At 38.2% G+C, this 23,684-nt stretch overlaps 1 protein-coding gene across 2 annotated transcripts in view; it reads right to left on the minus strand.

Annotated features, from left to right (window-relative positions):
* LOC100260864 (CLP protease regulatory subunit CLPX2, mitochondrial) overlaps positions 1-23,370 on the minus strand; it is a 30,200-nt gene extending 6,830 nt beyond the window's left edge. Inside the window, exons 1-4 of one of the 2 annotated variants that reach the window (XM_059741214.1) lie at positions 22,667-23,370; positions 16,942-17,003; positions 16,647-16,747; positions 16,128-16,211 (exon numbers count right to left, since the gene is read on the minus strand). In XM_059741214.1, coding sequence (XP_059597197.1) covers positions 16,128-16,211; positions 16,647-16,747; positions 16,942-17,003; positions 22,667-23,293 — 874 coding nt within the window. In that variant the 5' untranslated portion in view covers positions 23,294-23,370. The remainder of the gene's footprint in view (positions 1-16,127; positions 16,212-16,646; positions 16,748-16,941; positions 17,004-22,666) is intronic. The other variant, XM_059741213.1, reaches the window with a different exon arrangement.
* Between the last annotated feature and the right edge of the window lie 314 nt (positions 23,371-23,684).

Here is a 23,684-nt window from a genome sequence, read left to right on the forward strand (position 1 = left end):
CATAGATCCACCAATTCCTTAAAAACAAGTTCAAAGTTCTTCAAAATCAAGTTTGAAGTATTTTCTATTCGAAATCATTTACACCCTTAGTCAATGTTGTTCAAGGCCTAAGCTTGTCAAGGCCAAAGCCACACCAAAGCCTAAGTCACACTACGGGCTAAATCATCTCAAATTAAAGATCAACTCAAATCAACACCCAAGCCATGCCAAATTGGACATTCAATCAACATATCTAAACAGAAAGAATTAAAAGATAGCATAGAGATTTTACTCATTTTTACAAATCAAAAAAATTTCCATGTGTTTTTAATTTTCTGTTTAAGTGAAATTTGTGCATTGAAATCTTTGGTACACCTAATGGAACCATCTTTTCCTCTATATCTTTCTTCACTGAATCAAATATCTATTTTTCTTTTATAGATAAAAGAAAATGCTTTCTAGATTAAAGAGGGTATACACGATGTATACAAAGCAACCAATAGACAAAAAAAAAGTGCAAAGACACAAAAACCAACAAATGCACCCAACGAAAAGCCTAAGCAATCCACAAATTCTAACACCAACAAAGAACCTTCCCCAATATACAATTTAACTCACTTCCAAAAAAAGTTCAAGAAAGAATTTATAATTGTTTGGTTCAAACTTTCACAATTATCGAAGGCTCTCCTATTTTTTTTTTCCTCCAAGTGGTCTAGAACACACTTGATGGAGCAACTTTCCAAGCCTTTTTTCTTTTTTTCCAACAGAAAAACTGCACTAGCTTAAAAGAAATCTCCTAACTGAAGAGTGCATCACCCACCTATAAAAAATAAATAAATAAAAAATTGAGGAGTGCATCACCCACTGTACAACAAACAAAGTAAAAACTAACTGCCACAAATCGCGTGCTTTCATGCAATAAAGGAGAATATGATCACCCGTTTCTTCATCTTCTTGGTACATGTAACATCTATTAAGGACCCTCTAACCCCTTCTTTTGAGTTGATCTAGAGTCAAAATACTAGCCCAAGTAGCTTCTTAACCAAAGAAGCTGACTCTTGAGCACCGCTTCCCTTCTTCTTGCTCGTATTTTCCTACAATTACCCATTTCCAAAGAGGGTTCCTTTCACTCACAAATCTCTAAGACCATTCTCCTAGAAAAACCTTATTAAGGATAGATAAGTTTCTAATGCCCAAACCCCCTTTTTGTTTTTCCATACAACAAACAAACTAGTTCACTAAATGCGGTTTATGAGCTAAAGCCACCCCCCTCCCTATAGAAAATCCTTTTGAATCTTTTCCAATCTCACAACTAGCTACCCTTTTCAGGATGGCAAAAAGGGATATGAAATAAGTCGGTAAGTTGGACATAATGTTCTTTATCAAAGTTTGTCATTCCCCTTCGAAAAATAGTCTCTTCCACAAAGTAAGCCTTTTCTGAAAACGTTCTTCCACCCCTTCCCAAACCCTATATGACTTGTGAGGGGCTCCCAACGGTAAGCCTAAATAGGTGGTAGGAAGAGCACACACCTTACAACCTAAAATCTCAACAAGCTCCTCCAACTTAGAGACATTCCCAATAAGGATCAACTCTTTTTTCTCTAGGTTGATCTTTAGCCCTAATATCACTTCAAACCACATAAAGACCCAACACAAGTACTCTAGATTCTCTTTGTTAGCATCACAAAGAATGAGTGTATCATCTACAAATAACAAATGAGAAACCTTCACCCCCAAACCATTTCTACCTCTTGCTAAGAAGCCATCAATAAAACCCTATTCTTTTGCCCTGATAAGAATGTGGGAAAGAGTCTTCATTACTAGAATGAAGAGGTAAAGGGACAAAGAGTCTCCTTGTTTTAACCCTCTAGAAATTTGGAAGAAACCTAAAGGGGATCCATTTACCATGATTGAGAAACATGTTGTAGAGATACACCATTTAATCCTACTGATGCACTTGGGTGCAAAACCTATTTTTTCTAACAAAGCAAGGACAAAACTCCAATTAACAGTCATAAGCCTTTTCAATGTCAAGTTTGCAAATGATTCCTTTCAAGTTTCTTTTAATTCCAGAATCAATGGCCTCATTTGCTATTAAAACAGTATCTAAAATTTGTCTACCTACCACAAAAGCATGTTGAAAATCCGAGACTAAGTTGCCCACCACCCTTTTAAGTTTGTTGGCAAGAACCTTAGCTAGGAGCTTGTATAACCTTCCTACCAAGCTAATCGGTCTAATGTCCTTTAGATATTCTGCCACTCCTTTTTTGGTACCAAAACTAAAAATATGGCATTTAAAATTCTCTGGAAAGACCCTAGTTAATGGAATTCCTTGAAGAACCCCATAACCTTTCTTTTCACAAACACCCAACAACACTGCCATGGTGAAACCATTTGGTTTGGGTGACTTTATACCCACTTAAGCTGGACAAGGTAGCTAAGCTCTCCTCCTCGGAGAAGGGGATCTCCAATGCTTTTGATTCATATGAGGCAAGGGATCAAAATTCAGCCCACTAATGCTTGACCTCCAATCCCTCGACTCAACAAGAATCATGCGAAAAGCATTTGCTATACCTACTTTAATGTTGTACTCATCAATTGGCAATTCACTATCCACTCTTGGCCAAAAAATTTCTTCTTCTTCTAGCATTGGCCACTTTATGAAAAAAAAAAAAATTGCATTTTTATTCCTCTCTTTTAGCCATATTTCTCTTGATTCTTGTCTCCAAGAGATTTCTTCCATCGCTACCCACCTTTTGAAGTCTTCCATCACCCCCTCATAACCTCCTTTTCTTTCTCCATGAGAGCCCTTTCCAATTCCTTTGAGTCCTAGTACCTTAGCTGCACCAAGGTCGCTACCTTCTTAGCAGGAACATTCCCAAAGGCCTCCTTGTTTTAAATCTCAAGATCTTGCTTCAAGACTTTTAGCTTGACCAACCACCAAAATGTTGCTAAACGATCCTTGTACACTGTACCCGTCCCACCAGCTTCTCACCAGTTCTTCGAAACATTCCACCTTCAACTAGAGGTTTTAAAATTTGAAAGGTGTTTTTCCTTTCCTAATCCCTCCACCATTAAGAAGGATTGGCACATGATCTAAGAATGGTTTTTTTTTTTTTTTTTTTGATCAGAAACGAAGAAGATTATATTAATAAAAGAACAAATACAGAAGAGAAAAAGGAGACAAAAGAAAGAGAAAAAAACCAAGGGAAGGATGAGAGGTCCTTCCTACACAATAACCAAGGAAAACACCCAACAATAGTAATCTAAAGACAAGAGAAAACCCAACAATCTTCAAACTCTTTAAACGCAAACCCCAATCCAATTGATTTGTAGAATGCTTAGAGGAACTCCTCTAAAAGCTTCAGTACAAGAAGCCCATAGAGAAGAGTAAAACCAAATCAAATCCCACACCACCTCTTCCGTTCTCCCTTTATCCTCAAAGATTCTATTATTCCTTTCTTGCCACACCATCCAAATCAAAGTAAGGCACGCAATTTGCCAAAGAATCTTGCCTCTTACTGAGTTCCCCAAGCCTCTAAAGGAAATAACCAACATATCCTCAATGCTCCTTGGAGGGACCCAAATCACACCTACTAGATTGAACAACCTGTGCCAAAGTCCAATGGTGACGGGACAATGAAGAAAAAGATGATCAATCGACTCTCCATTTCTTTTGCAAAGAATGCACCATTGAGGACAGAGGGCTTTGTAGGGTCTTCTCAATTGCAACTTGTCATTAGTGTTTACCTTCCCATGTGCTACTAACCAAGCGAGGGCCTTAACCTTTGAAGGGACTTTTGAGCTCCATAAAAACTTGGCCGGAAGGAACATTAAAGGATTTGAATCTTTTGACAAGGCATAGAAAAAAGATTTCACTGAAAACGAACCTGACGAAGACAAAGACCACGCTCTTGAGTCTGATGAGGAAGGGGAAAGAAGCACAGAATGAAGGGAGGACATTAATCTCTGAAGGAGATCAATTTCTGAATCCGTTAGATTGCGGCGAAAGTTAAAATTCCAAGACAATGGAAAGGAGTTGCCAAGGACATTTGAGACAGTAAGGTTTCTCACAGAACTAACTCTGTAGAGTTCAGCAAATTGAGCACACAAAGTTTGGTTTCCCCACCAAAGATCTTCCCAAAACCGAATTCTCTCCCCATTGCCCACCACTAGGCGAACAAAAGGGGAGAACTCTTGAAAAACTTGAGCAATAGCCTTCCAAGGACATCTGTGAGACCATCTAACCACCATGTTGGCGTCCCATCCATTAGGATGTGTCCCATATATACTCGCAATAACCTTGTGCCAAAGACCGCTCCTTTCTCTAGGAAACCTCCAAAGCCATTTCCCTAAGATGGCACTATTTCTCATAGAAGTCTTCCCAAAGCCCAAACCTCCCATCTCCCTTGGTCTACTGACAACCTCCCATCTGATAAGGTGATCTCTCTTCCCTTCCCCGGCCCCAGACCAAAGAAAATCCCTTTGCATCTTCTCAATCTTTGAAGCTATAGATACAGGGATTTTGAAGAGGGAAAGGAAATAGCTAGGGATATGAGACAGACAAGACTGAATTAGAGTAATCCTCCCTCCCAAAGACAAATAGGCCTTTTTCCACCCATCCAGCCTCCTTGAAATTCTCTCAACCACTGGATCCCAAAATCCTATTGTCTTTGGGTTCCCACCTAACGGGAGGCCTAAATAAGACAAAGGCCACTCTGACACTCTGCACTCTAAAACCAAAGCCAAACTAGACAACATTTCCTGCCTAGTGTTGATACCTGAAATGGTGCTTTTTTCTAAGTTGATTTTTAAACCAGATACTTGCCCAAAAACCAAAAGGATAATCTTAAGGTTTTGAAGAAGATCCAAAGAGGCTTTAGAGAAAAATATGGTATCATCAGCAAACTGTAGCAAGGACACTCTAGTCCTATCCCTCCCCACAAGGAAACCCTCAGTTATCCCAGCTTCCTCAGCTCTAATCATCAACCTACTTAGAACATCTGCTACTAGAGTAAAAAGGAAAGGAGAAAGAGGATCTCCCTGTCTCAATCCTCTAGAGGCCTTAACCCAACCCTTTGCATTCCCATTAACTAGGATAGCAAAACTAGAAGAAGATAAACAACCCCTCATCCAAGCTCTCCATTTCTGGCTAAACCCCTTCCTTTGAAGCACATGATCTAAAAAGCCCCACTCCACATGATCATAGGCCTTCTCAAAATCAATTTTGAAAACTACCCCTTCCTCTCCTGACCTTCTTTTCTCATCCACCACTTCATTGGCTATCAATACAGCATCCAATATTTGTCTCCCTTCCACAAAGGCTCCTTGCGAGCCAAAGATTGTTTCATGAAGAACTTTGCGTAAACGCCCTGATAAGACCTTAGCAATTATCTTATATAAACTTGTAACCAAACTAATAGGTCTATAATCTGAGATTTTGAAAGTTTGGCTTTTCTTAGGCACCATAGCAATGAAAGTCGCATTTGTGCTTTGATTTATTACCCCTTTAGTGTGGAACTCAAAAAACACCCTCATAAGATCCTCTTTTATCACATCCCAACACTCTTGATAAACTGCTAAGGTAAAGCCATCGGGACCAGGGGCCTTTTCCTTATTCAATTGGAAAACTGCCATTCGAACCTCCTCTTCCGAAAACGGCCTATCCAACCAAATTGCACTCTCTTCAGAAATAGGGGCCCAATCAATCCCTTCAATCTTCCAAGAATCACCCTCGGGTTTGGAATAAAGATTCCCAAAGAAATTTACAATCTCCTCAGAAATAACCTCAATGTTATTTAAAGTCTCCCCCCTCTCAGAAATCAGAGACTTTATATACTTCCTACTTCTTCTTCCAGTGGCCACTCTGTGAAAAAACTTAGAGTTGCAATCCCCTTCTTTAATCCACTTAACCCTAGATTTTTGTCTCCATTGAACCTCTTCCTTCAATAACAAATCCTCTAACTCCTTCCTTCTTAAGATCCTTTCCGAGACCAGCTCAAGATTTAAATTCCCTTCTTGTTCAATTCTATCAATTCTGCCTAAATCCGTAAGAACATGCTTTTTCCTCTCTTTTAAATCTCCAAAGACCCTTGTATTCCACTCTTTCAACTTTGATTTAATAAACTTTAGTTTCCTCATAAATTTGTGACCTTCCCAACCTTCAACCGAACACTCTTGCCACTAGTCTCTAAACTTCTCTTTAAACTCAGGATGGAGCAACCACATATTCTCAAACCTAAAAGGAGTCGGCCCCCACATAAAAGGATTAGTTTCCAAGCAAATTGGGCTATGGTCAGATGTCCATCTAGGAAGGGCCTCTTGAATATTTTGTGAGAAAAAAGAATCCCACTCAGCAGAGAACAAAAACCTATCTAACCTCTTGCAAATAGGATCGACTTGCATGTTTGACCATGTAAAAGCCGCATTCCTAAGAGGGGGATCCAACAAACCACTTTCCCTTATAAACTCGTCAAAACGCCTCATGTTGACTGTTAGCCTAGAATCACCCATCTTCTCAGATATCCTCCTGATCACATTAAAATCCCCTCCTACACACCACCTTGGGAAAGTTAGACCATGTAGATCTTGAAGTTCCAACCAAAAATCCTCCCTCCACACTGCCTTATTCGGGCCATACACTGAGCTTAGCCAAAAAGACCCTTCCTCATTAGAGTTCAATTTTACAGTAACAGAGAAGGATCCTAACACCTTCTCTGAACAGTTGAACTTAACTGAATCCCACAAGATCACAATCCCCCCCGACGCCCCACAAGCAGGAAGAGCAACCCAATCCAGACTTTTACCTTTCCAAATACTACTCACTAACCTCCTATCCCAAATTTCACGCTTTGTTTCCTGAAGCATCACCACATCTGGGTTTTGAGTACTTAAAAACCTTCTCACAGTCCTCCTTTTCTTCCTGAAACCTAAACCTCTTGTATTCCAGCTTAAAATCTTCATGAGAACAATCACAACCCAACACAACCCGCACCCAGACTAAACCTCTCCTCGAGTTCCAGAACCCTTTTTCTTCTTTCTTCTGGAATAAACCTTGTCCGCAGAGAGAGGATTCCTGTTCTCTCCCACCACACCTTTCCCATTATCCCTGACAATTCTAACCCTCAAACTCTCCAGAACCGACTGAACCTTGACCATCTTCCGAGGCGTAAGCCCCTCAACCTGAAAACCTTCCAGCGGGAAAGTGGAAGGTTCTTGCACAGGGAACAAAGCCTCAACTGAGTCACCACGCACCTCAAGGTTGCTAGGAATTTCCCTAAAGAAAGGTCGGTCTTTAGATTTTTGGTTAGAGGTTTCTAGGGGTACCACCACACCTTTCGAACAGGACGCACCACCACGATGGTTATCAGACACCACAGGAGAGATAGAAACAGGTCCACGCTGAAAAGCGTGGCTTGACTCCAACGGATACGAAGAAGAAGAGTGGACACAAAAAGGATGACCCAAAGAAACCGAGGTTTCGGGAATAAGAATCGACTCAAAAGCCCCAGACAGAGGAAAATCTCGCTCAGAAGCAGCTGAGATAGGATTACGCACCTCATTGATCAGTTTGCATTGCAAAATCCCCTCTTCCCCCTCTGTCTCGCCGGTGGAAACTTTGGATGTTTCCAAACCAGTGGATAAATCACTCTTTCTGGAGTGAGATTTGCCCCGAGAAATGTCCCGATTTGTCACCAGTGAGTCCCCTCCTTCAAAGCTACGCTTCGGGGAAGAAGACGCCTCGTCAAATCTCGGCGGCCCACTTCTTGCTCTGCGCCTTACGGAGACTGGAGATCCCTTCGTCTTTGACGACGCTTGAGGAAGACCTTCCGACGCTCTATTCTTTGCAAAGAGCCCTGGTCCTTGGAGCTTTGAAGACGAAGATACAACTGGGCCACCATTTGAAGATCCTTTATGGGCTGGACCCACTATTGGCCCAAAATCCTTCGCCCCAACTTGGGCCCAACCAGAACGGGCTTCAAAGGCGTCTGGTGTTGGCCCGACATTGCTTCCCGCCCTTGGGCCCGACATCCACCTTCCCTTTCCTTTCTCCCCCTTAGCCGATTTTGAATCTAAAGAGCTAAAATGGAGACGATGACGGGGCATCCATCTTTGGCAGTCACTGGTCCTGTCAATAGCTCGTAGCCCCTCGACCATCTGTGGCTTCTTCAAGACGCAACCCCCGGCTGACCTCATCTTGTCCTTGCTGCGACTCGACTCAGACTTGATATAGTCTCCTCCGTCGTCTTCTCCGTCATCTTCTCCGGTGACTGTAACTGCAACCGTGTATGTCCAATCTCCATCTTCTACCTCTAATAGCGCTGGGATCACGACCTTTGGAAGCATTTCCACCCGCAATGTTACTTTCGACAAATCAACAAACTTCAAGGAGTTTCTTGCCACCTCCGTTACCCTCCCCCACTGCTGCAAAATGTGACTCAACTGCACCTCATCCCACAGGTGGAAAGGGAGCCCTCTTAGCTCCAGCCACCCCCGTCTAAATTTTCCCCTCACCACTGAGTTCTCTTCTGGCGACCATCTCCTCAGAGCAAAAACCTCTCCTCTCACTGTGAAACTACCTCTTTCTTGAAACCACTGAGCTTTCCTTGCATTTTCCACAAAAAAACACCCTTTGTAAGCAGAAATGGGTGTTACGGATACCATTCCTTTCATCCCCACCCTTCTCGCTATAGCCTTTCCAACCTCACACCAGTCTCGTATCTCTCCTTTGCCTTCACAAACCACCGCTCTTGCCCATTTTCCAACTGGCATCCCTGCGCCATTCCTAGTTCCTTTCTCTGCAACCACCTCAGCGTAGGTCCTCTCACCTCTGTACATTCCTTTGCTCTCTTGAAGCTTGTTTTGCGTCTCCTTCGATTCTCTCCCAACTTGAACAGATAACTCTTGGACTGAAGCAATCACCTTCCTGAGGTTTTCCCACCCGCAGCCATTAACACCTCTTGGAACAACTAAGACCAAAGGTTTTCTCTTTGCACTATATTCTGTGATCTTCATATAACACCCTCTGCTATTAAAACATATTTCCATCAGATGAGTCCTGGTCTTGCCCCTCATTTTTCGAATGTAACCCCTGGAATCCTCCAACTCCACAACTTTCTCTAACTGCTCCACTAGCCAACCCGTCTCCTCCTCTCCAAAATCTAAAGAAACCACATAACCTCGGCTTCTCTCTGTTATTGAAAGCCATTTTCCTCCATTGTAATCTTCAGACTTCACCTGGAAAATCTTTCTCTCCACTACAACCGACTGATTTCGAATCATCCTCATACTTAGGGGTTGAACTTTCCTGTAGGGGATCAGTTGGAGAGAGGAAAATGCAACTATGAAATCATTATTTTTGGGCTTCGGAAGGATGCTTTGGAGTAAGCCACTAAACTAGTTTTCCCAATCTTCAGAAACAAAAAAAAAAAATCTAGCCTTGAAGCTAGCTGTCACAGGCATAATTTTTCCCACACTAGTTTTCGCATCTGTGCGGCGCTTAAGAGGTTCTCCAAGCCAACCTACACCCTTCCCCACGAGATGGCAACACACAAAGGCACATGAGTTTACAGGGCACCAACCCCAACTTATATTTGATTATATCACTAAATAGAATACAAGACTCAAGCCAAAACTCCCACAATCATGTCAGTGAGTTCATGCTTCCCTCATGATCTCCCTCTCTGGATCTCAATGTTTGCCAAGGAGGCTCTCCTGTCCTCTTTTTATAGAATGGTTGCCACCCACTCCTTGTTAGACTAGGATTACTCATCCTAGTCCTACCGGGACTCTAACTGATGGGCTATGGCACCGACCACTCCTATGAGGACTCTAAGTCCTAGTCCCACTAAGACTACAATTATGATAGGCATCAAGACTCCTTCCTATGCTTGACTTGCAATCATACTTCGAGTCCAACTCTTCATGTTGCTACCACATGCATCTATATAAGTAACCCGCGTGCTTGCACTATTCTCTTTTGGCCTGCACATCTAGATTGCATTCAGGTCGAGGCAACATGCTCCTGCATCCATTTCGTTACTGCTGCAGCTTCGTGCCTTGCCCAAGCCCTCTTCTTGGTGCAGCAACTTGTCATGTCATGGCATTGCACCCATGACTCCCCATGAACAAGTCTATGTGCCCACATATCTTGCGTCTAGGTCTCCCTTTTGGTGTTGCCCTAGCCATGAAATTGCACCCATGGCTCGCCAAGTTGTCTCCTTGCACAAGGCATTGTGCCCTTATGCCACCTTGTTACCATTCTAGTCACTCATGGGGCCAAGGTGTCCCCCCATGAAGCCTCAGTGTCGCCTGGTTCGTGTCAAGGGGCTAACGCTAGCCAAGTATTTAACCCACCACACCATGTGAAAGAACCACCAGATAGAGGGAGATCTATTAATTTCAAGTCCTCAATCACCTTTGAAAAGTGCTTCATAGCCAAGACCCTTTGACAATTCCTCCTCTCCCTCAGGAATCTCACAACATTGAAGTCCCCTCCTATATCAAATGAAATATTTATACTACATGGAGTTCAAGAAAAACTAATCTAACAAGCAAAAGGTTAAATGTGCCTAGCACAATCTTGACAAAGCAACCACCTTTGGTACAAGGTCTGATACCATGACTCAAAGTAATGCCTAGTATGTTTTTCAACACTAAACACAAGTAGATTCCTTCACTAATTTAGTTGTGGCTTTTGAGCGAGATGATTGAAAATGAGTTACCACACCCATCCATATCTCAAAGAACTTTTTTAAAACAAAGTCCCCATTTGGAAGATCGGGAAAAAAAAAGAGTAAGATCAAAACACCCTCAAATTGGTTATCAAAAAAATAATTCAAAATTTTGAATTTTGATTGGTAGAAGGCAACTTAGCATATTTGCATTTGACACAGGAAAAACAATTGATAAAAAATTTAATGGATTAAACTAGTGACATGTGCCAACAACAAACTTCACAAGTCAAATCATTAAAAATAAATAAAAAATCAAGCTTACGACAAAGAGGAAAAAATCCTCATTTACAAACAAATTCCTTACATTAAGAAAAAAAAAATCTTAAATCAAAGACATAAATTCCTTAAATTAGGGAAAATTTTGGAGATACCAAATTAAATGCTCCAACATCTCCTCTAAATACCAATGTTTTCATTCAACGTGGAGGACCCCCAAAAACAAGAAGATAAGACCCTTCCAAAAAAGATACGATCCATAAGCATGATGAATAGATATCTTTAAAAGCTAAAAGATCAGACTTCAGACATTCTTCAACAAGCATGATGAATAGAAATCTTTAATAGAAAAGTCACTCATCCACTTTCAAGGCAAAAGATTAAGACAAATTCAAAGAATTTTTTTTTTTTATTCTCTAAAGTGCTCCCAAAAAAGGAAAAAATGTTTTGACAATTTTACTCCAAAAAAACCATCTTTGACCTTCGATTAAACTTCACTCCAAGAACATATGTCCACAACCCTTGAATCCAAATCAATGTATCCAATGCTCCTCAAAACACGAGCTTAAATTACATATTGCTCTTGGTCGACAAGAGCTTAAACTATGAAAAAAAAAGGTAGATTGAAAACCCTTAACCCTCAAAGCACGATCTGGGTTAACTATGCTCACAAGATTGAAAACCCAAAAAGGATTTTTACCAAAAGTTTGAGTAAGAAAATAATAAAAAATAAAATTCAAAAGATAAAAAATAATAATAATAATAATAATAAATAAAAAATAAAAACCCTAAATTACTTTATAACTTTATTCCTTTGTGGACAAGTAAGTTGTTTATGAAGTTATTCCAAGTTCAGTTAAGATTAAAAAATATAAAAAAAGGGAGGGAGGGAACTACTATTTCCAAATTTTAAAGTAATAAAAAAGAAAGGGAAAAAAAAAACAATAAACATATAAATTATACAATTTGAACCAATTAGAGCACACATTTTATGACACTTGAACATTGAAAAGCCAATCAAATTATTTAGTTGCTCTACATAAATGTATTCAAACTAAAATTCTTGTAATATCAAAATGTCAATCAAATTAATTGTTCTAAACAAGTCTCTACAAGGTTTCAAATTCAAAATTTTGTGACACTTAGACTTCTAAATTGCCAAGTAAATTTATTGGCCTAAATTCTTCAAAATTGCTTTTTTTTTTTTTCCTCGAATCATTTTAGTATCTAGACTCTTGATTGCTAATTAGTATTATTTTTTAAAATTTTATCCTACAAAGTCTTGGACAAATGTCCAACTAGAAGAAAAAATTACCTACATGGCATTTATTCACAAAATTTAAATTTGTGAATTCTTAAAAAGAAAAAAGAAATCACTAAACTGTTCACTTGTTGATATAATCAAATTGTGGAAGTGAACAAATTTTTGAAAGGAACATCATACAGGCATGAAAATTACCCACCCAATGATTGTTACCTATCAATAACATAAAATTTAATGGCTTATTACATTTTGCCACATGTAAGTCCATACCTTCAAATAACATAAGGATGTGTCACATGGGGCCCACACAAAGGGAGAATGGTCTTTTGGTCAAATAGATTAATTAATTTTGATAATTAAAAACATAATTCTCAAATAATTAATTTCATATACTAAAAACGAAGATAACTATCATAATAATGATAATTTTCCTCAAAAAAATTAAGGGATAATAATGGAGAAAATTTAGGTCTCCTAAGCTTTAAAGGCACAATTCAACACTAGGGAAAAGTTGAAGAGACCTCACCCTAAGTCACAAGCCCAAATTTGAAAATTTGAAAAATAGATTCAAAGATTGGAAAAACAAGTTCAAAGATCTAAAGAACAAATTAGAAGACACAAAAAATAAAAAATAAAAATTGGAAGATTCAAAAAATGAGTTCAAATTATTTGGAGGTTTCAAAAGGATTAAGTTCAAAGATTTGACAATTCCTCAAACACAAGTTCAAAGTTCTTCGAACTTAAATCTTAAGTGTTCTCAATCCAAGATAAAACATTCTCATTCTCGATCAAAGTTGTTCAAGGCAAACTCATCAAGGCTCAAGTTCAGGCCTAAGTCACACTAAAGCCTAAGTCATGCCAAGACCCAAATCAAGACAAAACCTAGCCTCCAGCAAACCAAGATAAAGCCTAAGTGATGCCAAAATCTAACTCATTTCAAAGCTTAAACCACACTAGGCCTAACTCAAGATAAGGCCTGAGCCACGCCAAAGCCAGATTCAAGTTAAAGCTTGAACCACATCAAGGCTCAACTTAAGCTTATTCTAACCCTTGATCAATAACTCTAAATTGGTAAAATAACATGATGGTATAGAAATTGTATTCATTATTACAATTCAATAAAATTTCCATTTGTTCACAATTTTCTATATAAGAGAAATTCATGTTTATTGATTATTTCTTATGGACTGAAGATCTAATGAAGCTTGACTTCAGCTTGAGCTTGACATAGATTTGAGTCTTGACTTGACTTAGGCATTTGTGTCACTTTAGCCTTGACTTACCTTGAGCCTTGATGTAGCGAGCTTGACCTAAGTTGGTCCTTGGCTTGAATAATGTTGAATAAGGCTTTAAATGTTTGATCTTCAATTGAAAATACTTCAAACCTGATTTTGAACAACTTCAAACTTGTTCTTAAAAACTTCTAATCTTCAAATTTGTTCTTGAAATCTTTGAATCTTCTAACTCATTTTTTAAATTTTCAAATTTGGGTTGAAGAGGTTCATAAAGCTTTTAAATGAGATCTCTCCAACTCTTCTCAACTATGAAAGTCTCCTTTGAAATCCAAGGAAACTCTTTATTTAGAGAGTCAAAAAAATTTCTCTAGTATTCTAAGAAAATCATTGTTATTACGATAATTATTTTCATTGTAATCATCTAAAATTAATTATTTGATAATTATGTTTTTGAATTATCAAAATTAATTAGTTTATTTGTTGTAGACCATTCTTCCTTTCTTTTGATTCCATATAATGCATGTTCCTATTTTATTTGAAGGTATGGATAACAAATTTTGATATGCCATAAGTGTCATGTTATTGACATGTAGCAATCAATGAGTGGATAAATTTTATCCCTTTACAAATATCCCCTTCAAAAATCTGTTTCATGTACGTAGGTTGAGTATGTTGAGGAGTGAACAAATTTTGAACTTTTTTTCAAAGAAATTTACTTTATTTGATTTTGTTTTTTCTTTGGAGTATTCACACAATTTAAATCTTGTAAGAGAATTTACGTAGGCCAAATTTTATTCAAGTTGGACATCTGTCAAAAAAAAAACAAAAACCTACCAATTATGAGTCCAAATGCCAAAAGGATTTAAGCAATTAGAAAAAATATTTACTTAATAATTTAGAAGTTTAAATCATATGAAAATTTTAATTTGCATCCTTGTAGAGGTTTGTTCCTTTTTGTTTGTATTTTACAACTTAGAAATAGAGGATATATATATATATATATATAATTAGAATCTTGACTAAATTTGAAATAAATTCACAAGCTGCCTATGAACCTATAAAGAGATCAAGTCATAACGTAGTTCAAGTGTTTTTTTGTTTTTTTTTTTTTGGCTCTAACTTTTGCTAAAATCATCTTATTAGGTTTTAAACTTTGCAAACATATTTAACTTTTTCCTAGCTAGTGTTTTTGGAATTTGCCTAGCTAGCGTTTTTTCATGTCATTCATCGATTAAGATCTTGTGAGCTAAGAGCAATATGCAATTTAGGCTTATAAAGGAATATCGAATATGTTGATTTCAATCAAGAATGATAGATGCATATTCTTGGAATGAAGTTTAGTCAAAGGCCAATAATTTATGTTCTCGACTGAACCTATAAGAAATTTTTTGAGTGTTTTGAATGCCTATCAAAAAAATTATTTGTTGAGTATTTTGCAAAATGGAAGAAACTCTTTTGAATTTGTCTTGATCCTTGAATGGTGCATAAATGGAATTTTTGTATCATATTTGATATTCATTTTTTCACAAGCTTATTGAAGAATGTTAGGAATATTATATCAGCTTTTGAAGCTTCCTTTTCATGTAAAACTAGAAGCACTTGTATTTAGAGATGTTTGAGCATTTAATTTGGAATCTTCAACTTTGATTCTAATTCAAGGAATTTATTTCATTAATTTAAGCATTTAATTTTCTCAATTTAAAGAATTTATCTCTTTGATGTAAGAAATTTAACATTTTTTTGCTTGGCATAAGTTTGATTTTTTTTTTTCTTTTAAGATTTGATTTGTGAAGATCGGCACACATTAGTTATTAAACCCATTAATTTTTCTTTATGAGTTGCTTGCCACATGTCGAACATGTAAGATTCATCTTAGATTCAAAATGAATCCTCTATGTTAGCTTGTGTCTAGTCAAAAGTTGAAATTTTTTATTATTTCACTAATGACCAACTTATGTAATTTGAATCTACTATTGTTTCCCCCAAATGAAGACTTGCATTTGAAGATGTTATTTTAAAAGGTAACTAGGTGTAGTGACACTTTTTTACCCATGTCACTCTTCCTTCCCCTAAAAGGATTAAGAAAATAATAAGGTGATTAAGCAAAGTCATCCCAAAAGTTGCAGCTAACTTGGAGAAGGAATCAACTGGTGTTTAGCATTGGTACGTAGTCTTTGCTTTGCTTCAAGTCATTCAATTAAAGTTTGTTCCAAAGGTGGTTGCTTTGACAGGATTGGACTACGTACATCCAACTCCTTACTTGTCAAACGCTCTTTTATTCCTTTCTTTCCAAGTGGTCCATAAGACACATAGACCAAAAATCTTCTTTGCCCCACACATCTATTGTGCCACCACCAAGGACATCAAGCTCACTGTCGTCATATTTTATTTAAGATTCTAAAAATATTTATGTTGTTTTTCCTTTCAAAAGAGCAATCTCATCCATTCAACTTCACTTTGTTAATTTTGAACTGTTTCCATCTACTATTTGATGTAAATCAATATCTTTTCAGAAAGGCAAAGATAAAAAGAAAAGCATTCATACAAAACCAGCATGAAAATTTAACTATGAATCATCAGCAATAATTCAAGTGATAAAAAGGAAGCTCCTTAAACACAAGCATGTAATGATGTGAATGAGCATCCGAAATAACAACCTTTGTCTCATTAACAATGTGAATTAGTCAGAGCAATGACTTGCCTGTGTTAACGTCGTCGCATCAGCAATGACAAATGGCACATTCACAACACGAGCTAGTGTTTTTGCAAGTAATGTCTTCCCTGTCCTTACAGTCAAAAGTGAAAAATACATGAGTGACACCAGAAGTCTCTATCTGCAGTGGCAGACTCTCATACTAATTCCTAAAGTCTCCATTCAATTGCCAAAAAAAACTGAAGAAAAGAAAAGAGAAGAAAGAAGATTTGAAAGTTTATATTTTCAGGTGTTATTTTCCAGGGAAAAAAAATGAAAATCAACTTCAACTCAGCCAAGTGATTGTATCCAAGTAATGTAAAAGTCTCAATTGATTTGATTTCTAATACTTCCAGGAAACAGGGCAATTATACATAAGGTTCGATTTTCGGTTTATTTTCCTTTTCTTTCCAGCATCTAACAGGAGCAAAAATGACGAAAATATCAACCAATTTGCAAGGAAGACAATAACATTGCACTATATGCACCATCAAAGTATAAAATTAAGAAGACACTAATCCTACCTGAGCCAGTGGGACCCAATAATAGCACATTACTTTTCTCTAGCTCAACACTATCATTATCGTCATTATCAATCTCAGCCTTGGTTGATTCTGCACCTGACCTGGTATTTAATCAACATGCTCAGCAAAGCAACATCAAAAGCACAGGCATCTAACTTATAACAGTTACAAATACATGTATCATGGAACAGGAACTCTCTGAAAGACAAACCAGGTGAGCACTATCAATATGTGAAATCAAATAATACTTGTAGGGACCTAAATTGACTCAATCAGAAGACCATCAAGAACTAACTCTTTCTGCAAGGAGGCATGATGTATCCTTTTGTAATGGTTATAAACCGCCACGGAAAGCACCTGCCACATGAAACAGATGATGTCACTCCAAACCTTCTAAAAATGTGATATACTTGATTACTAGAAAAATGGTTAGTCACCTAAAACTCCATTAGTACCTATTTCATTGAAGAATCAAATAAATACTTAGTTTGGTTCCTGAGGAAAGAAAAAAGAAAAAAGAAACCACAAGATCTTCTAAATATTATATTTTTCATTAATTGAATCTCCACTCTGCTAAAGCCTAATTCACTGTAATTGTCTTAACTGACCACAATCTTTTCCCTCTTTGGGAAACCAAACAACATGATCACAACATCAAAGTTTTCCTCCTATTTTTCTTTTAACTCGATTTTCAGCGACCAAACAGATAAAAAATTAATTCCAAATTAAATATAAACAGTCACCAAACCCCCTCTCGTCCTCTATAAAACCACTCATTATTAGAAAGAAAAAAAAAAACCAGTTTTTTCCAAAAATTAAGGGAAAGGAACAAAAAAAAAACCACCATGTGCCTCATATGCCTACTTCATTTAGCCAACCTGAATGTTTCACTTCCATTTTTTTTTCAAAAAAACATTCAATCACATAGCAACAAGGTGTTCACAAGAGACCCTGGGGACCCAATAGAGTTCACTGCCCACCATTATCCCTACCTGTTCCTAACCTATTCTTCATCCTTCTGGCCTGGAAAGCCATTTCTCTGCCCTAAGACAAACCACTAACGTAAATACTAACGACATGTTACAGTTGAGAAGACCTTACAAAGCACTTAGTCCCGACATTTGCATGTTGTGCATGAAGCAGGGAGAAACAGTAGATCATCTTTTTCTTCATTGCCCTCTGACGATGGGGTTGTAGTATAGATTATTTCAGTTAACAAAGATAGATTGGGTCCCTCCTAGGAGCATCTTTGACATGCTATCTACCAATTTTAATGGTTTTGGATCTTCTAAGAGAGGGATTGTATTATGGCAAGCTGCGTGCATTGCTTTATTATGGGTGGTGTGACGGGAAAGAAATGCAAGGATTTTTTAGGATAAAACAAGGAATTCAGAGAACCTTTGGGACATGATTCATTTCCTTGCTTCTCTTTGGGTTTCTTGTTCTAAGGTTTTTAAGGGGATTCCCCTTAATGTGATACACCTTGATTGGTTAGCGGCGCGCAACTCCATTGGGTTGGCCTAACTTATAGCAGTTGTCTGTACCTACTTTGTATTTTCTCGCATTTGTTTCATTGTAGTTTTGTTTTTCTTGGATGGGAGGATTCCTCATCCTTCTCTTGTACTTTCCTTTATATTAATATATGCCTTTGTCGTTTCCTATCAAAAAAAAAAAAAAAAAAAAAGACAAACCACTTCCCTGGCCTCCTCATCTTGACTGCTAAAAATTCTGTCCATTTCACCAATATGCAGACCATACCACCAAAAGCATCATACTTCGTGTGGTGTCATCTATGACATGAATGATGAAAATCATAACAATTGGTGTCAAATTAAGTCATACCCCAAAGCTGCCAATGTTGCTGAAGCTACTAATATGGGGATCTATAGATTCTATCCAATCCAATGCCACAACATCAAGGGGGGACAAGTCACCATCTAAGGACCTACACTGGCACAAACTAATCCAGAACCTTCTGCTCATAAATTTACCTTTATTTTCTTTTCCTCGGTTTTCTCATTAACCAGACATAAGAACACTCAATTATCATTTGCTCAATAATAACACATTCATTTAACCCAAAGACCAACATTCTCACCACCCCTTTCAACCTATTAGCCAAGACTTTAGCAAGAAGCTTGTACAACCTCCCACTAAGCTAATAGACCTAAAGTCTTTTAGATCTTCAGCATCCCCTTTCTTTGGAATTAAAACAAAAAACGTAGCATTCAAACTTCCTTTGGTCCTAAAACTTACTCAATTTGTCTTTCACAAAATCCCAACTGATTTCAATGATAACACATTCATTTGCCTTTTTTTTTTTTTTTTTGATGAATAAAGCAAGAGAATGTTATAATATAAACAAGAGATGCTAACAAAGTGCCCCATAGTACACAGAAAGTATACAACGAACACCTCAAGGCACCTCCAAAACGAGAGGATCACCAAAAAATAACCCCCTCTTCAATAGGAGCTCAATCAGTCCACGAAATCTACTACATACGGGGAACAAAAAACTAAAACAAACTTAGACCAAGTCCAAAGATTACAAAAAAGGGAATGTTTTAGTCTTTGAACAGAGTGCTCCTTATTATCAAACGATCTACTATTTCTTTCCTCTTAGATTGTCTAGAATAAACATAAGGGAGTTGCCCACCATGCTTTTTCCGTGGGTAAATGTCAACCTAAAAGCATCTCTCTGAAAAAATAGAAAAGCAACCAATACACAACAAAAAGGGAAAACAAAAGATGCCACAAGACCCTTGTATTGACACAATGGATAAGTATGTAATCAATGGAATCTTCATCAACCTGACAAAGGAAACATCTATTTGCCAAGGATCATACCCTCTTCTTTAAATGATCCAAAGTTAAAACCATTGTCTAAGTAACCTCCCAAGCAAAAAAAGCCTACCTTTGGTGGCACCCAAGAGTTCCAAAACACACTTGTCGGAAACAAAGTTGTACTTCCCAATTCTAAAGCTGAATAGAGGGCTTTAATAGAGAATTTACCATTTTTTGAGCCTGTCAAAATTACCTTATCTTCCTCTTCTTTGTTGACTCTCCTCCTTTGCAAACTCAAAAGGAACTGCTCCACTTTTTTTTTTTTGATAGGTAAATAAGAATTGTATTAAAAGAAAGAAAGTATACATGCCAAATACAAAGAAAACAAAAGGCAAAAAAAGTGTGAAGACACAAAAACCCTCTACCGCCCTACCTAGAGCCTACCCAATCCACAAAGTCTAACAACAATAAAGAACCACCCTCAATATACGATCTAACTTAATCCCAAAATAGATACAAGAAAGAATTTTTAATTGTTTGATACGTGCTTTCAATGTCGTCAAAAGTCCTCCTATTCCGTTCTCGCCATAAAGCCTAAAACAGACACAACAGAGAAACCTTCCAAGCCTTTTTCCTCTTTTTACCAATAAAGGACCCATGCCAACTCAAAAGGACCTCTCTAACTGAACAATTCAACACCCACTGGATACCAAAGAGTGCAAATATCAACTGCCACAACAAACGAGCTTTCAAACAATGAATGAGTATATGGTCACTTGTTTCGTCTTCTATCTTACACAAGTAACATCTATTAGGAATCCTCCATTCCCCTTTTTTTAACTGATCCAAAGTCAAAATCTTGGCCCAAGTTACTTCCCAAGCAAAGAAGCAAATTCTCAAGGACACCTAAGAATTCCAAACTATACTATGGGGGAACGACTCTACTCTCCTATTGGCCAAAGAGGAGTAGAAAGACTTAACAGAAAAAGTACCATCCTTTGTAGGCAACAAAACCATGACATCATCAATCTCCATGGAAATGGGGTGTGCTAACAACCTCCCAAAGAAGGCTTGTACTTCATTTACTCCACTATATTCACCTCCTAACAATTTAGAAGCCTAGAAAAGCAAGTGACTGAACAACTCCCTTCTTTTGACGGGCTCCAAACATCTACCACACAAACTTCCTTAGAAGCAGCAATGGCAAAAAAAAAAAGGGAAGATATTACACAGCGACTATCACCACAACACTTATCCTTCCAAAATCTAACCCTTTACAAATCTCGGTCCTTTTTAATGACTTTCGATAACACTCAATTATAATTATTTTATTTTATTTTTGGAGAAATTAACACTCAATTATCATTTGTGAGGCCGTTCAAAGACAAGTGGTTCATTTAAGCTAGTTGCTTATGTGACTTGAATTTATTTCAAGGCTAAAAATTAACCTAGAGAAAAGTGAATTTTTCCCAATAGGGAGAGTGGCTAATGTTAAGGATTTGGCTCTTGGGTAGGGATGTAAGGTTGGGAAGCTTCACCACCTGCCAAGAACTGTCATTAGGGGATCCATTTAGAGCATAATTAGGTTGGACAGTGTAGAAGAGGGATTAAGTAGAAGACTTTCATTATGGAAATGTAATATATCTTGAAGGAGAAAGATTGGCCCTTATTCGAAGTCCTTGTTCAATCTACCTCTTTATTTCATGTCCCTGTTTAGCATGCCTAGAAAGGTTAGATTGATGATTGAGAAAATTCAAAGAGACTTCCTTTGGGGGAGGAAAGGCTTTAGAAGAAAAGATTCATCTAATAAAATGATTGGTTGTTCGCAAGGGCCAAAGAGAAAGGTAAGAAGGGCCAAGAAATAAGGAATCTTTCTTCTCTTAATAAGTCTCTACTTGGAAAATGGATTTAGAGATGCATCAAAAGGTGAGCTTTTTTGGAAAAAAAAGGTCATTCAAGGTAAATATAGGGAGGAAAAGGTGGGTTGGTGTTCTTATAAAGTAAGAGAAGGACAAGGGTTAAGAGTTTGGAAAACCATTAAGAAGGTTGGGACTTGGTTGACAGTAGAGTATCCTTTGAGGTAGGAGATGCGAGGAGGGTAGGGTTTTGGAAGGATAAGTGGTGTTGAGACAAATCCCTAGCCATGGCTTTCCCTTCTTTTTATGCCTTAATTGTGTCAAAAGAGGTTAGGGTGATTAATATTTGGGAAAATATGGGTGATGATGGGGATATTGGAATCCTCGTTTCATTATACATTTAAATGATTGAGCGCTAGACTATGTAGTGGATTTTTCTCAAGGATTCAAGGAAAGTCCATGAAGAACAACGTGAAAGATAGAGTGGTTTGGATGGGATCTAGGAACGAGGTCTACTCCATCAAATCTTTTTATTCCATTTTGAAACTGAGACATGCAATTCCCTCCCTCGTGGCCATCATTTAGAATGCTTAGGTCCCTTCAAAAGTGTATATTTTTGCATGGGAAGCTAATTGGCGTAAAGAATTGACCATGGATCTGATTCAAAAGAAGGGGTGGACATTGGCAAATAGATTTGTTCTTGCTTTTTGGCAGCTTTTGTTCTCTTTAATCAGCATTGATCGGGTCCTTCCTTCATCGGTAATGAATACTATATTAGGATGGCAGGATTTTTTTGTGAGAAGGAAATGTAAGAAGGTCTGAAAAGCAGCTCCCCTTTGTATTTTTTGGACAATTTGGAAGGAACAAAACTAAAGAGTGTACGAAAGTAAGGAGCAGATGGCTCAAGCCCTGAAACACTTATTCCTTAGTAATCTTATGTTTTGAGGTAGCATGTACATAGAAGAAGGCCCAATGTCTCTTATTGACTTTGTAGATTGAGTGGGTTCTTGGTGAGGGAAGGAATGGTTGTTTTTGTTTGTCCACTCTCTGTAGGGCAGTACCTTTTTGGTGCCCTTTCTACAAGTCCTGTGTAGGGTATGCCTTGGTGTATAGCATCTTGTTTGATATTTATAAAATTTATCCATTTACTTATCAAAAGTAACACATTCCTTCTCACAATTCACAAGAAACAGACACTATCCTTATGAAAAACAAAAAACTTTTTCTTTTCTTAGCTTCTATTTTCCTCAGCAAACAAACTTACCAAAAACAATCCAAAATCACAATTCATGCAACAATCATAGATTTTTCTTCTTGTAATTTACCTCTCACCAACACTATCAATGTACTAAAACTACAACAACAGCATAAAAATCAAACCTTCTTGGCTTGTTCCTGTCCAATTACGAACTCATCAAGTCCCTTACAAATCTCCTTGGGTGTCGGCAACTCCCTCCCCAAATTCGCCCCGCCCCACCCACTCCCACCGCCGGGGGCACCACCGCCAACCACCACAACCCCCTCATCCCTCACTCCCGCCTCCCCTTCTCCACCTTCTCCGCCTCCATACAACCTCAACTTCTCCCATATCGGCACGCCCCTGCCGCCGCCGCCACCTCCCCCGCCGCCGCCGTCTTTATCCTTAAACCTTCCAATCTCGATGAAGCTCCCCTGCAGCGGGGCGAGCTTGAATGGCCGGAAGTAGAACGCCGTGCGGCAATTAGGGCAAAGATTCAAGGCCTGGTATACTCCCGGAGGCTCCGCGGCGGTGATGGAGAGTGGGCGGTTGGAGAAGAGAATGGACATCTGGCTGGAGCATCGGGGGCAGTTGACGTCAGCCCTAATGTGATCGTAGGTGTCTCCGGAGTATTTGTCGGATTTGAGACGGCGCTGATGAAACCCTGGAGACAGTGGCGCCGGCGGCTGTGGCGGTTGTATGCGGTGGCTGAAACGTGCCACTGAGATCTGCCTTAGGGTTTTGCAACGCTTGATCAAGATTGAAGCCATTGTTGCTATGGAGCGTTGAGAAGCTTCCAAAACATTAAAAATTTAAAACTGAACTCCATTCACGGAGGGACGGGGAAGATAGACATATGACGTCAGATTTGTCGCTTATGTGGGTCCCGAATGAACGGATTTGCGCGGCCACATCATCATCTGATGTGTCACCACCTGGGGTTAGGTCGGATTCGCAGCAAACATGAACACTTAACCTAACCCCAATCAAAGCGAACCTCTAACTCAATATGTTCAACCATGGTTGATTTTGGGTGAACCTGTCCTAATAGGTTTTTTTTGGTTTTTTTAAAATTTTAAAAACATATATAAATTATAAATATTATAAAAGCACTAAAATAATTAGAAAATTACTTAAGCTCTTTAATCAAACCCAAATGAA

This window comes from Vitis vinifera, chromosome 12 (assembly GCF_030704535.1).
Source record: "Vitis vinifera cultivar Pinot Noir 40024 chromosome 12, ASM3070453v1".
Taxonomy (NCBI): domain Eukaryota; kingdom Viridiplantae; phylum Streptophyta; class Magnoliopsida; order Vitales; family Vitaceae; genus Vitis; species Vitis vinifera.